The sequence below is a fragment of the Mya arenaria genome, chromosome 5, assembly GCF_026914265.1.
Source record: "Mya arenaria isolate MELC-2E11 chromosome 5, ASM2691426v1".
Lineage (NCBI taxonomy): Eukaryota > Metazoa > Mollusca > Bivalvia > Myida > Myidae > Mya > Mya arenaria.
This window is the reverse complement of record NC_069126.1, coordinates 76,038,609-76,055,198: the sequence shown is the minus strand read 5'-3', so window position 1 is coordinate 76,055,198 and position 16,590 is coordinate 76,038,609. Positions and strand designations below refer to the sequence as shown.

At 36.7% G+C, this 16,590-nt stretch overlaps 1 protein-coding gene across 3 annotated transcripts in view; it reads right to left on the bottom strand.

Moving 5' to 3' along the window:
- Positions 1 to 2,103: 2,103 nt before the first annotated feature.
- Positions 2,104 to 16,590, bottom strand: part of LOC128234461 (uncharacterized) — a 41,091-nt gene continuing 26,604 nt past the window's right edge. For all 3 annotated transcript variants that reach the window (XM_052948713.1, XM_052948712.1, XM_052948714.1), the window contains 7 exons: positions 15,063 to 15,226; positions 12,118 to 12,158; positions 9,494 to 9,583; positions 8,918 to 9,007; positions 7,588 to 7,680; positions 4,621 to 4,837; positions 2,104 to 4,177 (listed from right to left, as the gene is read on the bottom strand). In XM_052948713.1, the coding sequence (XP_052804673.1) occupies positions 3,132 to 4,177; positions 4,621 to 4,837; positions 7,588 to 7,680; positions 8,918 to 9,007; positions 9,494 to 9,583; positions 12,118 to 12,158; positions 15,063 to 15,168 (1,683 nt within the window). In that variant the 5' untranslated portion in view covers positions 15,169 to 15,226 and the 3' untranslated portion in view covers positions 2,104 to 3,131. The remainder of the gene's footprint in view (positions 4,178 to 4,620; positions 4,838 to 7,587; positions 7,681 to 8,917; positions 9,008 to 9,493; positions 9,584 to 12,117; positions 12,159 to 15,062; positions 15,227 to 16,590) is intronic.

Here is a 16,590-nt window from a genome sequence, read left to right as displayed (position 1 = left end):
CAGTCCTGAACATTGTAAGAGTATGTTTTTCTGGTTGGATATGTATGCATTTGAATTAAAAGTCATACGCCTCCAATAACATAAAACCCGGCAATATGTGCCAGTTTTAAAAGGTTGTTGACTACTAGTTACCGCTACAACAAACGACAAAAAAGGATGAAAATAACAATATATGTTAACATAACATGATGTGTCATAAGAACACAGGTCATATATCTAATAGAAAGAAGACAAATAACCAGATATAATGACTTGCCTGAATTTCTTTGCTAGTTACTTAGGGAGTCGGACAATGAAATTTAAGGCTTAATATACAAATAAAAATACATTTATATTACGTATTATATATATATTGTCATGGACATGTCATGTGAAATCAGTGTGAATTTAGATCATATTGAACAATCTCATGATCCACATTACCCTGAAAGCAAGTATAGTTTCGAAATCCCTTAACGAGTGATTTCTTTATAACCAACAGCCAACATGAATGATAACTTTTTTGCATACAAGTATTCTACAAATGAAAAATGTGCAAAACAAAATATCAGTGAAATAACTATCATGGAAATGAAGATTTTGTATTTTACACAGAAATCGGTCATAACAAATTCAAACCGTCACCTTAGAACGGATATTAAAGATTTATTCCAAAAATTATATGCCTAATAAACGACATTTCTTCCAGGGTATAGTATATGAATACCAGATGGCGTGATGAGAAATATACATGTGAGTCTAATATTCACTCTATTGAGGATATGATTTCCATCTTCCTAATGGAAATGACGTGCTCGATAGTCCAGGCGCATATTGAGAATATGATTTTAAATACGATTTTATAATATTCCTAATGCACCAGGTAATTGTAACCACGGCCCCCCAGGTCCGGGGAATAGCGGGGACTTTGACGTTCGGTCTAGCCAACCCCGGTTAAAATCCCCGCCCCGCACCCCAGGGAGCCAGGTAAGGCCCATTCCCCGCTATATTTTGTGCGAAGACAAAACCACCGCATTCACCCGGCACTGCGGGGCTACCTGAAAGGTAAAAACACGGCCCATTTCCCCGGTTATCCCCGGTATACCCCCGGACCTGGGGGGCCGTGGTTACAATTGACTGGTGCATAATGGAGTTCTCTTCTTATCTCGACTAAGCACAGCAGTTGCGTCAAACGCTTAGGCCTACACATGATTGATGTTGTTGTTTTCTGGCAATTAAAGTAGTTGCAGACATTGCATGGCATATATTATATCATGGAAATCAGCACACAAGTATGCGTAATCAATGTATACGGAACGTTCACAGAGCAGTGAGTCATTATAGTGAACATTTTCTGCCGATGAATGAAACTGACTCATACACAAATGCACGGCGATGGAAGCTCAAATAATGTCATTTTATGTTATATAACAAGAGGATCATTGTGGCCCTTTATCGCACACCAAAGAATCAATGGGATTTGATTTTTGATTTGGCCCAAGCGATTAAGATAAATACTAGGACCCCAGGACGGGGCTAGTTTTGACCTCAGGGACATTATTTGAATACATTTGGTAAAAGACCACTACAAGACGCTGCATACTGAATATCAAGCGTCTTGAAAATTTACTATTTAAAGCCATAGGAACTTTATTGAACCAGGGCCCGCATATTTAACGTAACGCCATAGCAATATCCTACTGGGAAATATAATTATAAAGTTGAATCATTTTGTATTTATCAGATTTTAGATTGACATTTCTTGTTTTAAATAAAACTGCATCAGGTCAATGATTGTTTGAGTATGTAAAAAAGAAAATAATGAACATGATTTTTTTCAGATAACATCAGTTTTCTAATACATAATTGTTTGTTATGTGTCGTCTGTTTAGTAGTATATCAGTGGGTCAAGGAATATTAAACATATGTTTTATTGTTTGAGTTGCCAGTATTAAGTCGCCTACAAACAATCAGCTAGCAAGATTTATAAACATGTAATTTACCATTTGAAACACGTTTTATCATAGTACTGATCATAATGAGGTTTGTTTTATTTCAATGTAGATACTTGCGTGGTATTGCTAATTTGAGATCGATCTTAATTGAATTGAAAGAACGCACACGTAAATTAAACAATGACCATTTATTGTGACTATATAAACAGTGATTGTCATTATTCTATTAAATTATCACAATTGTATGCAAGGCTGGGACAATGCAACGGCCAACGTTACAGTTTTTTTATCCTCTAAGTCTTTACGTACACCATTTTCAATATTTAAACATCTATATGATACCATGTCAAACTAGATACTAGTAGTTAGATTCCTTAATAAGCCGCTAGGCAGCGAACTTCACGTACATTCCTCACTAGCACATCGGGGTTTTCCTTTTCTGTTCATAGGTATGTATTGTTCCCTGTTAATAGTTTGCCATACTAGACAGAACATATATGAATGATTTTACCTATCTTGTATCACTACTATGAAGCACAATGGTTATCTGTGAGTTCTAATATTTCATGAGGAGCTAGTCGATGAAAAATCGTGTCAGACTTTGATATATCGATTCCTTCTTGTTTTGAACACCTCATGGCGAATTATAGGTTACTTTAAACCTGGGCACATTTTGTCCTTCCCAAAAGTGACGTCGGACCATTTTGTCCAATAAGTGACATGGGCATGCTCTACCCATTAAAAAAGTGACATGGACACGCTCTACCCATACAAAAAGTGACATGGGCACGCTCTACCCATACAAAAAGTGACATGGGCACGCTTTATCCTTCCGATAAGTGGTAAGGGCACGCTTAATCCTTCAATTAAGTGGCATGGGCACGTTTTGTCCTTTCAAAAATTGACATGGGCACGCTTTATCTTTCCAATAAGTGGCATGAGCACGTTTTGTCCTTCCAAAAAGTGACATGGGCACGCTTTATCTTTCCAATAAGTGGCATGGGCACGCTTTATCTTTCCAATAATTGTCCTGGGCACGCTTTATCCTTCCAATAAGTGTCCTGGACACGTTTTGTCCTTCCAATATGGAAAAACATTATTTCTGTATCTAATTTCCCTAACACCACCATGGAACACGAATATAAAATAAATATATAAATAAAACTTGTTTTGTCATATTAATCAAATCAAATAAATTTAATTTAAATGATTGTAATTGAAGTATTTCATAGACGCAATCGGCTCCTCTCCTCTGTTATAATACTTCTGTGGCGTCATTTCATATCCAAATAATAGAAAATCCTCCCGGTATGTGTCTTTAAATGCGTTTAAGTCTTTCAAAGGAACGCTTCTAAATGCCTCCATTCTAACTTCATCTTTCTGTTTCTTCAGAACGTCTGCATTTGAACGTTTATGTGCGGCTCGGGCTAGATTGATAAACTCATCTTCACTGACTGTGTCAACTTGTCCACTTGACATGTTAAGTTTAATATCAAACTCTATTATACCACGCATTTGAAGTTTCAGCCAAATCCTCTGTAAAGCTTGATCCCAGGTTATGAACTTACGAATATCTTTCTTCCACTCGAACGGACTTCGGATGCTGTCCGTTATAGCATCATCTATGGAAAGATTTTTCATTGATGATTGAAGTCTCTCCACCGTCTTGTTCATTCCAAGCTTCTTCATAATGAAGAAAGCGTCGCTTGAGAATGTCTCCATACGTCCAATGTACGTAAACTGAGAAGTACAAGGCTTACACCCTTTCCTTATGCTAATGATATGATTATCAGAGGGCTTTGGGTTCATCTCACTGGCTGTCACATATTTTATAAATTCAGGAAAGGTAATGTCATGACCAACTGTAGGAGGAGAAAGGACTACCCCACGTCTCGGGTCACCGGGATTAATCGGCGATCTTTGAATTAAATGTGGGGGCACTTTAAAGCCGGGCCGGCACAATTGTAAGGCTTTAAGGCCGAGTATGTTCCAATACGTAGGGTTCGGAGCAACTAGCTTGTCAATGAAAGCTGACAACAACCGATCGTACGGGTTTCGGACGAACATAAAACTAAAAGCACTGTCACTGAGCAGTTTTTGTGTAGCCTTGTTGACTGGGGTGAACAATATTTTTGAGTATTTCAGGGCGAGGTCAATGGGTACGTCGAAGGGGGTGGAATAGTTTGCCCTCTTGGGCTCCGGGCATGTTAACATGTAGAGTAATCGCCTCCAAAATGTGGTTCCTGGAAACGAATAAACGAGTATTTAGTGCATACAGAAATTGTAATTTTAAGTATAATGTAAAACTTATTTATTTTATAACGATTGTGAAACAAGTGATATGCATAAGTATATCAATGTCTTCGGAGGAAACCCACTTGTCTGCTTATCTGACCACTTACTAACAAAGCTTGTATTGAATGTAGTCTATTTCGTCCTCACCCTAACGCATTTTTCGTCTTTTGTTAGATGATAGTCAAGCTGTGCAGACAGTGAGACAGACAGACAGACGACAAGACAGACAGACAAGACAGACAGACAGATAGACGTTTTTTTTCCAGGTTTATATGGGGGGGGGGGGGGCTATGCAAGGAAGATGAATACATGAACAAACGTATTAATCTGAGCTCTGTATTGTTAATCGTACGCCTTTTAAAAAGTTGTATTGTCCGTGATACTACTGTACCTATCTTCTCCATTGGACAGAAGACCACTCGTAGGCTGGCCACAGTGTGTAGGTGCGCGGGCAATATTACTCCGGGGGACGGGAATTTCTCCGCGCGACATGTTTTTCGCGCATGCGCAGCTAGCTCAAACCCGTCATGACCATCGTGACCAGCTACATGCACGCGAGGGGAGGGCGCCAATTTCCTGGTTACACCCAACATTTTTTTCTGTGTGGGCTGAAAATTTTAATTATAAATTTGAAAAAAAAATGAGAGGCGGTTTTCTTTAAATTTGGTGATGTGTTGAATAACTTTACATTTCAGATAAGAACATAGATTTTTTTAAAGACAAAATTCACCATGCGTTTTGATATTTTAGTGCATGTTGTGAATGGTAATTCCGTTTCCATAACAAAAAGATGTCGTATATTAAAGACAAAACTGCACTTTATTTATATTCTTGAATATATTTCTATTGTTGTTGTTATATTGTTAAATCACGCAACAGCGAGGAAGAGAATCTTTAGGCGTCATTAGAGAGGCATATGTTCCAATTTGTTCCAATTAGTCAGACATTCATTCTACCTGATGGAGGCTCATACAATATTAAGGCTACCTACTGAATCAATAGCGCGACTGTCTCCCGGGAATTTTTTTTTCTTTTCTTTCTGTTAACGATAATATAATGGACCGACTCTGTGTTGATAAGTTGGTATAGTAATAAGATTAATGGGTCATGTTATATATGACAATGTATACGTAATGTAGAAAAATAATCAAATCAGTTAGGTTGTAAAGAAAATAATGCCTAATTCTGATTGTTCAAACACAGATTACAAAAGCTCAGTGAATCACGTACTTCAACTATTCCCCATGCTTTATTCGTTTGAACATATTAACATTAACATATGTTGACTAAATTTTTATAAGCGGATACCCTCTTACAGCATTTATCATTCTTGAACTAGAAATAGATATTAATACACTCGTATCAAATAGCACTGTGGTCGTATCGTATATTTATATCAATTATGTGGGTCGATGCATCGTCCATTATAACACGTCTCAAAAGCATCTGTGACACCAAAGCTTTGTTTTAAAATGGAATCATTCAAATATCGTTGACGTCATTTCAGGTATAGTTCGTGCTATTATGTAAGCCGCAGGAAATTTGATATCAAAACCAAGGCAACGACCAGAATCAAATTGATGAAGTATGATGAGTATTTGTGATGCTTGTAACGTTCGCTGTATTGATGTTTCAAGTGTGTGTCAGTAGGAACAGGTATTTCACCTACGGGGACCGTTTACAGGAGATATAATATTTGAGATGAAACTGGAAAGCAATGCAGTTGCCACGGCCCAAAATTCTCGAGACTTCATTAAGATGCATTCTTACTCCCAAATCAAGATTTACCACAATTGATATAAATATTTTGATATACCAAAAAGGATAAATAAATGTCGAAAACAATGGTTCTTATCTTACAGGATACCGAGTTTTAATTTGAAAGAAAGGTGAAGAAGACATGGTATATATGTACCTTATGAGACTATGGTAGATAACAGTAAATCTTTTAGCACTTACCAATCATTTAATAGTTTTGCGTTTTCAGCTTTTAAATACACGGTAACAATCTTGTTATCACTTTTTAATTTTTCTCTAAATGCATCATTAGTAAGTTGTTCAAGGTTTATCACTCAAAATTTATGTTTGTTGTACATGTGTTTGTATTGATTTTTAATAAGAGTGCCACTTACAACTTATTTCAATTAGCAAAAAACTTAATTGAATTTGAGTTTGATAAATAATGTTATTTCAATGTGTACACCCAGATAAATGCAGTTTATTTCACCTGCAAGTACTTCGTTGAAATGTTCGTCTCATACATTTTTACTATCAAAGAAATATATCGAGGCATGGAAGGGAAATCATCATAGATCTATAATACATGTTAATTATACTAAGAACACTTACTCGGTGGATAAACTAATTTAATGGTCATAAAATATTTACCGACTATGATCGAGCTGACAACTGTTTCCTTTGAATAGTTGATAACCACAATGGGTCCCAAGTGTTCTATGCAATTTGAGTCCTTCTAGTGACTTATACGAATTCATTTTAAACATAATGACCAAAGTTTTACATCATCCCTTTTTCATTTGTATTACCAAAGATTATCAGCTATCAGGATTACTTAGTTTTTGTTTTTGTTTTCAAATCATTTATATACACTACCTCTATATATATTTACAAAAATATTCGGTTAATGTATATGAAGTATTCGATTGAAGATACAATTCACTGATGCTACAACAGATGTTTGTTCGTAAACCGACTATAAAAAAAACAATAGCAATACAATTAAGTCATTTCTTAATTATCTTCAATTCAATGCTGTAACTTACAGTGTAAGATTGTAAATTTGTAAAGATTTGGTGCATATGTTTGTTATACTAATGCTTTAATAGTAATATTGTATTTAATAAATGCTCAGTTACAAACCTACTTTGTCTCGTGTTTCCGTACAAGCGTTAGGAATTAATAGTAAATAAAAATGTGCTGCTGCTTCTACTACTGCTGCTGCTGCCACTACTGCCACTACTGCCACTCTGCTGCTGCTGCTACTGCTACTGCTACTGCTACTGCTACTGCTACTAATAATAATACTGCTTCTGCTGCTACTGCTATTGCTACTGCTACTTCTACTACTACTACTACTACTACATCGTTTAATTAATATAATAGGATCAGAAAGCAGCGCTTTGATTTTTTTACAGTGTATACTATCAAATTGGTAATTATGATACAGATATGTATTTTAAATGTCATATAGAGTTACAGCTTAACGAAATCCATACGGGTTTCATACGGCTGATTCAGCGAAAAAGCTTCCCCTTTTAACAACGATGTTTAGAATAAAGTTATGACAAAATGTCATATTTTTAACTTAAATGTGTATAACATCCACATTTACACTTACAGAAGTGCCGGCATTGTGTGGAAGGTCTAAGAGGGAGAAGTTGCTGTGGTGTTTTTGTCGACCCATTTCCGACCCTGACCCTTCCTCTCGACGCTGCAAATATTAAACACAATTATTGTTTCGACTTGATATCGAGAGAACTGAAAGGGGACGCCAACCCGCGTTGTTTTTTCACTTAATCAAGGGGCATAGTCAAACAACTACCAACACGCGGTCGTTTTACGTAATCAAGGGGCATAGTTAAACAACTACCAACACGCGGTCGTTTTACGTAATCAAGGGGCATAGTTAAACAATTACCAACACGCGGTCGTTTTACGTAATCAAGGGGCATAGTTAAACAACTACCAACACGCGGTCGTTTTACGTAATCAAGGGGCATAGTTAAACAACTACCAACACGCGGTCGTTTTACGTAATCAAGGGGCATAGTTAAACAACTACCAACACGCGGTCGTTTTACGTTATCAAGGGGCATAGTTAAACAACTACCAACACGCGGTCGTTTTACGTAATCAAGGGGCATAGTTTAACAACTACCAACACGCGGTCGTTTTACGTAATCAAGGGGCATAGTTAAACAACTACCAACACGCGGTCGTTTTACGTAATCAAGGGGCATAGTTAAACAACTACCAACACGCGGTCGTTTTACGTAATCAAGGGGCATAGTTAAACAACTACCAACACGCGGTCGTTTTAGGCATACTTCACTAACTACCAACTCAACTCAACTCAAGTCAGTTTACTGCATAAAACATATACACATCTTATAGCAAACACAGGTTATAAATATGTATATATGTTCTACTATCCATAAATAGAGGATGATAAAGAATCTATCTACTTGTTATGCATGTATGCTAATCAGTGGATTAATATATTGCTCCAGTCAATTGTAACCACGCCACCCCCCCCCCCCCAGGTCCGGGGGTATACCGGGGATAGCCGGGGAAATGGGCCGTGTTTTTACCTTCTAGGTGGCCCCGCAGTGCCGGGTGAATGCGGTGGTTTTGTCTTCAGCCAAATTGGCCTTATCGAGGGTCCCTGGGGTGCGGGGGCATTTGGCGTTTTTTTTACCAGAAGTTCGTACCCGCAGGGCGGAAATTTTGCCCGGGCTTGGCTGGACCGAAAGTCAAAGTCCACGGTATTCCCCGGACCTGGGGCGGGGGGGGGCGTGGTTACAATTGACTGTTTAAATGTATCATGGTACGGTTCATTCACCTTAAAAACTTCCCCTTTTAACCACGATGTTTAGAATATAATTATGACAAAATGTCATATTTTTAACTTAATTGTGTATAACAATTACATCTACATTTACACTTACATGAGTGCCGACATTGTGTGGAAGGTCTAACAGGGAGAAGTTGCTGTGGTGTTTTTGTCGACCCTTTTCCGACCCTGACCCTTCTCGACGCTGCAAATATTAAACACAATTATTGTTTCGACTTGATAACGAGAGAACTGGAAGGAGACGCCATCACGCGTCCGTTTTAGACTTAATCAAGGGGCATAGTTAAACAACTACCAACACGCGTTCGTTTGAGGCATAGTTCATTAATTACCAACTCAACTCAACTCAACTCAAGACAGTTTATTGCATAAAACATAAATACATGCTTATAGCAAATACAAGTTATGTATTTGTATATATATATATGTGTATATGTTCTACTATCCACTAATGGATGATAATAAAGAATTTATATACTTGTAATGCATGTATGCTATTCAGTGGATTAATATAATACAGATATTTACATTAAAGGTATCATGGTATAGCGTTACAGTCAAACAATTCACATACGGGGTTTACGAGGTTTTATCGCCCCAACAAATATTTACCAGGGTTTTGGAATATGGTCATGACAAAATGCTGAAAAATTTTTACATATGAACTTACCGGAGTGCTGGCATTGAGTAAAAGCTCGGAGAGGGAGAAGTTGCTGTGGTTTATACGTCGACCCCATTTCGGCCCTGACCCTTCTCCACGCTGCAAAGAAAAATGAAACACAATTGTTGCTTCGAATTGATAACGGGAAAGCCACAGGAGGACGTAAACACGCGTCCGTTTTTACTTAATCAAGGAGCATAGTTAAAAAATTATGAAAGTCAGAGTAAAGGATATTTGTGCATATATATATATAGCTTAATAATATGTCGGCTATTGTCGTTGTCGGCTTTGTCGTCGTCGGTTATGTGTGTGGTCGAATGTTATACAACACAAGGCTATAGCTATTTACCGAAACAGAGTTCACAACTAAAAACATACAGTGGAAATCTATATCACTTCACTCGATTTTCTTGTTGGCTTAAATTGGAAGGGCCGATTTGTTTTTACTATTTGTTCATATTAAATTCAACCGGGTAGCTCGATTTGGCCTGACATCTGAAGTGAACTGCACAGCTTACTTTGTGGGTTTCTTAACACCTAAATACTCAACGTATCAAGCATATTGTGTCGATAGTTTTCAGCAATTAGTACATCATCATCAGCATATAATATAACACGTATTTCTCATCATTAATTTCAATACCTTTACTTGCTTTCACTTTTTTTTACAAGATCGTTGATGAACAGGTTAAAAAGAAATGGTGATAGAGAACAGCCTTGGAGTAATCCACAGTTTAACATCAAACCACTCAGTTGTGGAATGATTAGCTCCAACACATGATGACACAGACATATATAAAGGTTTAAGTGCATTAAACACTGATAACAATGCTGTCTAGTTTTTGCCATAACATCACTGTCAATATTTTTAAGACGGAATCATACTTCAAAGAAATCAACCAGCAAACGTCACTTCATTTTTTAAAGCTATATAATTTTATGTGACATATGTTTTTATTGTAGTGTTATTTGAGTGTTTTGTTTATCTTCCAACTGTAAGACGTGCTTAATGTATTGTTCATGTGAATGTGCTCTCTATATATTCAATGCTTTGTTTATAGTTCACAAGTTATGTTTATATGAAACTCTTTGTATGAAATATGCTCGTTTATTGTTTCGTATAGATGTGCTTTATTATTAATGTGTGAATAAATCAGAAAAAAAACATATGATGTTGTCATAGTATCGAATGTGCCATGTTCCGAACAGTACGTTGTTGGTTCGGGAAATACGTTATCTATGATTTCTCATTTTAGTGGTAATAAAGTAGGAAAATAACATACAAGGTAAACATGACTAAATTTAACGTTTCGAAGAAATATATAGATCCAGTAAGCATTCCCGCTTGGCTCGATATTCTTCCACTGCCACCACTACTACTACTACTACCACTACCACTACCACTACCACTACTACTACTACTACTACTACTACTACTACTACTACCACTGCCACTGCCACTGCCAATGCCACTACTACCACTACCACTACCACCACCACCACCACCACCACCACCACTACCACTACCACCACCAGCACCAGCACCACCACCACCACCACTACTACTATTACTACTACTTTGCGTTTTCTGTTATTAAATACCGGGTTACAAACTTGTTATTAGTAATAAATGCATTATTCAGTAAGTAGTTAAAGGGTTACCAGTCAAAATCGATATTTGTTATACATGCGTATGTATTGATTTTAAATAAGAGTGTCACCTTAAACAACTTAAAAGGTTTAACAAGAAATGTTTGTGTTATTGGAATACGAACAAGCTAATCATAGACTTTTGTTTGAAAATGTGTTGAGTAATCCTTCGATATAGATCTGGCGTGTCATGTTCCTTTCTTCTGTATAAATGTTCCTTATAGTGAAACTAGACCTCTGTAGAATGGTTTTATTTTCACCAGCGAATTTAGACAAAGCCGCAGCTAAGATTGTTCAAGAGATTACTTTGTATGTCTATTTCCCAGAATCTACATGGAAAGAATGCATTTGAATGTCCTATTTGAGACTTAATTGTATCAACGCTTTCGTGGGGACGACCTTAAACCCCAACTTATTATTTAAACCATGTTGTGTTCGTATTATGCGGGAAGAGAGGTACTTTCTTAGCTGCGCTCCCGAAATATGCCCGACTCAAACGCCAAAGCCTGAATGATAAGACGACGCCTGATGTTGCTACAAGCCTTGTATTATCAAGGCATAAACAGGTATAAGAAAAAAAATGCATGATGCTCTCCATATAGAGAGGAAATAAAATATCTATGAAGCTAAACTTTGAGAAAAACATTCAATTTTACTCGTGAACACACCTGAAAATATTTTCCTTGTGCGAAAATGAGTGATGTATGAAAGCAAAGCCGAATACCTGAAATATTACGCTTAAGGAAATCAGAAGTCTATTGGTTTTCAAACATAACCATTAAATGCTTGTGAATAGACTTTTCTCTTGACCGTTGATGTTATTTATATTTAAACTTAATGTTATCGTGTATTATTAGTGTTGTGTATGTATATATGATTGTAAATTGGCCATAGAAACTAGTTGTACAATTTTAAATGGCCAAAGGCAAGATGACGATTTGCCAATAAAACTTTTAATTGACATATGAACTATGTATGCTTACCTGTTTGATAACAAGCCTGCGTGGCAACAGTGGGACCGGACCTGGAATAGATTCATCAATACCAATATTTGTAAATAAATGTCCATTTTGCTGTCCAACATTTTATTGTTAATCCTTGAATAAATAGTTTTATAGACAGTGAAATTGAACAAGAGAACAAATTGCGTAGAAAAACACGTTTGTAGACCATCAATTGTTATCGTAACTTTTCCAAAATATAAAGTTAATAGTTCAGTCACAATTGTCAGCCGTGTTATAGCTCAGCCACAATTGTCAGTCGTGTTATAGCTCAGCCACAATTGTCAGCCGTGTTATAGTTCAGCCACAATTGTCAGTCGTGTTATAGTTCAGCCACAATTGTCAGCCGTGTTACAGTTCAGCCACAATTGTCTGCCGTGTTATAGTTCAGCCACAATTGTCAGCCGTGTTACAGTTCAGCCACAATTGTCAGCCGTGTTATAGCTCAGCCACAATTGTCAGTCGTGTTATAGTTCAGCCACAATTGTCAGTCGTGTTATAGTTCAGCCACAATTGTCAGCCGTGTTATAGCTCAGCCACAATTGTCAGCCGTGTTATAGTTCAGCCACAATTGTCAGCCGTGTTATAGCTCAGCCACAATTGTCAGTCGTGTTATAGTTCAGCCACAATTGTCAGCCGTGTTATAGCTCAGCCACAATTGTCAGCCGTGTTATAGTTCAGCCACAATTGTCAGTCGTGTTATAGTTCAGCCACAATTGTCAGTCGTGTTATAGTTCAGCCACAATTGTCAGCCGTGTTATAGCTCAGCCACAATTGTCAGCCGTGTTATAGCTCAGCCACAATTGTCAGTCGTGTTATAGTTCAGCCACAATTGTCAGTCGTGTTATAGTTCAGCCACAATTGTCAGCCGTGTTACAGTTCAGCCACAATTGTCAACCGTGTTATAGCTCAGCCACAATTGTCAGTCGTGTTATAGTTCAGCCACAATTGTCAGCCGTGTTATAGTTCAGCCACAATTGTCAGCCGTGTTATAGTTCAGCCACAATTGTCAGCCGTGCTATAGCTCAGCCACAATTGTCAGCCGTGTTATAGTTCGGCCACAATTGTCAGTCGTGTTATAGTTCGGCCACAATTGTCAGCCGTGTTATAGCTCAGCCACAATTGTCAGCCGAAATTGAAATTTCCTTCAAGTTGATTGGTTTTCTTTGCAAGTTGACACGAACCTTCCTTACACTCTTAGAAAAGTTGTCCCGGTCTGTGATGAGTTGTCGCATAGCATCCTATTGTTTTTGGAAGCTACCAGATACTCATTGTGTGGGACAGTTTTAATAGGTGGGATTAAGACTGTGTGTGGAAGAAACTTTACAATATTTTAATTCAAGTAAAATTTGTGTTAGATTTATCATGCATAATTTATAAAGCATACAGTGTTTATTATGTTCCCTTCGTTATTTCATCCTCTGATTTAGACAGATTATAACCATGACAATAATTACCCACGTATTTATTTTTGTATATATATTCGTTTGTACTACACTGTTTGTTTCTATGCATTAACGTTGACATTGGTGATTATAAACATATATGTGATGTGGACGATGTACATTGCACAAGTCGAAATAAACTGTCTGTTTGTTAAACATTTTTGTGTGAAAAATACATTTTAAATTTTATTTAAATTGTTAAACCTTAACAATATTCAAAACAAAGATGTAGATTAAAGTTTCAGAACTCCAACATGCGTCATACTAGAGTTATGGCCTTTAGCAATATCAATTAGAAACACATTTGCCACATTATGTGGTAAATATTCATGTATTCCTGGGCAAATGTCTTTATAACTGGACAATGAACGTCTTGACGTATCCGTGTCACCAGTCACTTTGTTTCTCTCGCAAATTTTGTTATTATCCTCATACAAACTGACGTTATTTCTTGTAAACATATGGTATATATCTGTATATCTATCTGCTTGTCTGTCTGTCTGTCTGTCTGTCTGTCTGTGAAATTTGGCGCACAGTGAGGTTGACGTCTTAACTAGTTTAGGAATAAAAGTTTTGCTATGAAGCATCTGGAAAGTTTATGAATATGACTTTGTTTTTCATTACACGTGAACATTTTTAACAACAACAGAAACACTTTGTATACTCATATTTTACCCATATCAGTGGAACAATAAATGAAATTGTTTTGTCACTGTTCCTTTGTCAAAATATCACACCGGGTTTTAAGAATGAAGATTGCTTAAAAAATCAAGGAAAAGGTTTTGGAAAATAAACCGACGACGACGGCAACAACAAACGCTACAATACGAAAAAAACAGGTTTTCACGCGTACTTTAATCAGCCCAACTGCGTTCAGATCCCCGATAGTGACATCAATCACGCAATTCATTAGTTATATTAAAACCAAAACTTTATTATTTCTTTCCAAAATTGCACCCACCATTCAAAAAGGACGACCCGACCGCAACCGGACACATTTTATCATACAAGAACGCGGGCAAAATAATCACTACAAAACGCTTATGTCAACAATACATTTAACAAATCATAAATTAATACTTTTCAGCATGTCGATGAAAGATTTCGTGGCCTGTTGACACAAACAATAAGATCATAAACAATTTTCGCGATGTTTCGAGATCCATAACATATCCGAAGTTGTTGCGTTCATCGGCAAATATTCGCAACTGCCGAAAGGCCGTACAATTAAGAAATAAAAGTTGAGGGGTAAATATATGTTAATGAACATTCCATTGTTTAATAATTTAGGGTATCGGATCATATACAGTAATTCATTGAACTGATGTACCAAAGCATGTGAATGTTTCCATTATATTCAATATTCATTACTATGATTTTCTTACAGAAAGCGTTTGAGGTTCCTTCTTCAGGAAATAATGAAAGTCCAGATAAGCATGTGCTTTACTTGTGAAAATATGGCTCACGACCACGAACCCTTACCATTATAAGATGGCAGCAGGCTCAGCTGCAGGGAAAACATGGCTAGACCAAAGATAAAGGTCACTTTCAGGAAACTACTGTACGTACACCGCTCCCAGCTGCTCATTCTACGCTAGCGGTCTGGCACCAGCCCTCCCAAAATGCGACTTTGTGGAATCCCACGACTAAAAGAAAGGAAAACGATGTATTAACACCACATTCGGCAGGTTGCATAAAAATATATATACTAAGCAAGATAATCATGTATTAAGCAGAGGTAGCACGAACATTGACATAAACATTTAGCAACACACCCATATCCATTATACATTTAACAAACATTTATTTTCATCAAAACTTAGCAACACATTCAAGGCTATCCTAACTACAGAAACATATGTATTGTAAAGTCACGATACATATAGCGACCCCCTACAATGTCATTATACATGACGTCGCCACCATGAAATAACGTCATTATACATGCATTTTTATTTTTTTACATACACAAAATTAGCTTGCTATATATTCCTTAATAATCACGTCCGATATCAGATCTCGTTATATTTTATATAGCTCTTTTTCTGATAGCTGTTTCTAAAAGTGGGCTCAAAGTACTATTTCCGGACCGGATGAAATCGATTTTGACGTCATAAATGAAAACCGTTGAAATGTTTTCTTGTTGAAATACCTGATTACAAAAACTGATTCTCGTATTTCTCCTCAATTGTAGGTCCAGATTATTCTACCAGATTGTTCCAGATTGTGTCATGATTGTCTCTGTGGCTCGTCGGACCAGAAATAAACATTTTAAATGAAATAATCGTATTTCAACTAGTTCAATTACCGTGCAAATTAAATTTGCATTCACTTGATGTCATTATCGGGGTATGGACGCAGTTGGACTGGTTAAAGTGTGCGATGTCCGACGTCAACGCGTACTTTAACCAGCCCAACTGCGTTACATATCACCGATAATGACACCAATTTCGAAATCCATTGCTTACCTTCATTATTTACACCAACAGATCATTATTTGTAAAAAAAAAATACTTTTTTTTTTTTTTTTTCAGAAAACCTTAACAGTTTTTCTTTCTCATCCATTCTGATCATTGTTCATTGCCATTATTTATCAGAACAAATAGTAATGTTTTGTAAAGCCACAACCGAAGTTTCAAAGTTTATTTTTAAAGTTTCTAAGTTAATTTATACACTCAATGCAAACAGAGTTTACTTTACAAACATGAGGATATTATAAGTGCTTTTTAACGAGGCCTTATGCATACACATAGTGAATACATATATGAAAACAAAGTATACAATGAGATTAAAAATGTCTTGAAATCCGAGCCTATATAAATACAATAGAATGAAACTTGAAAAATGACTTTCGCCGTGGTCTGTATGGCAAATTGACCGACTTCAATAATTTGATAAATACTATTGATATGCAAAATACCGAAATTATTGAAAATACTTATCGCGATTTTACAAGAATGATAAGAGGCGTAACCGACCCGATAGCCTCCTTGTTTTGGAGAATCATTTA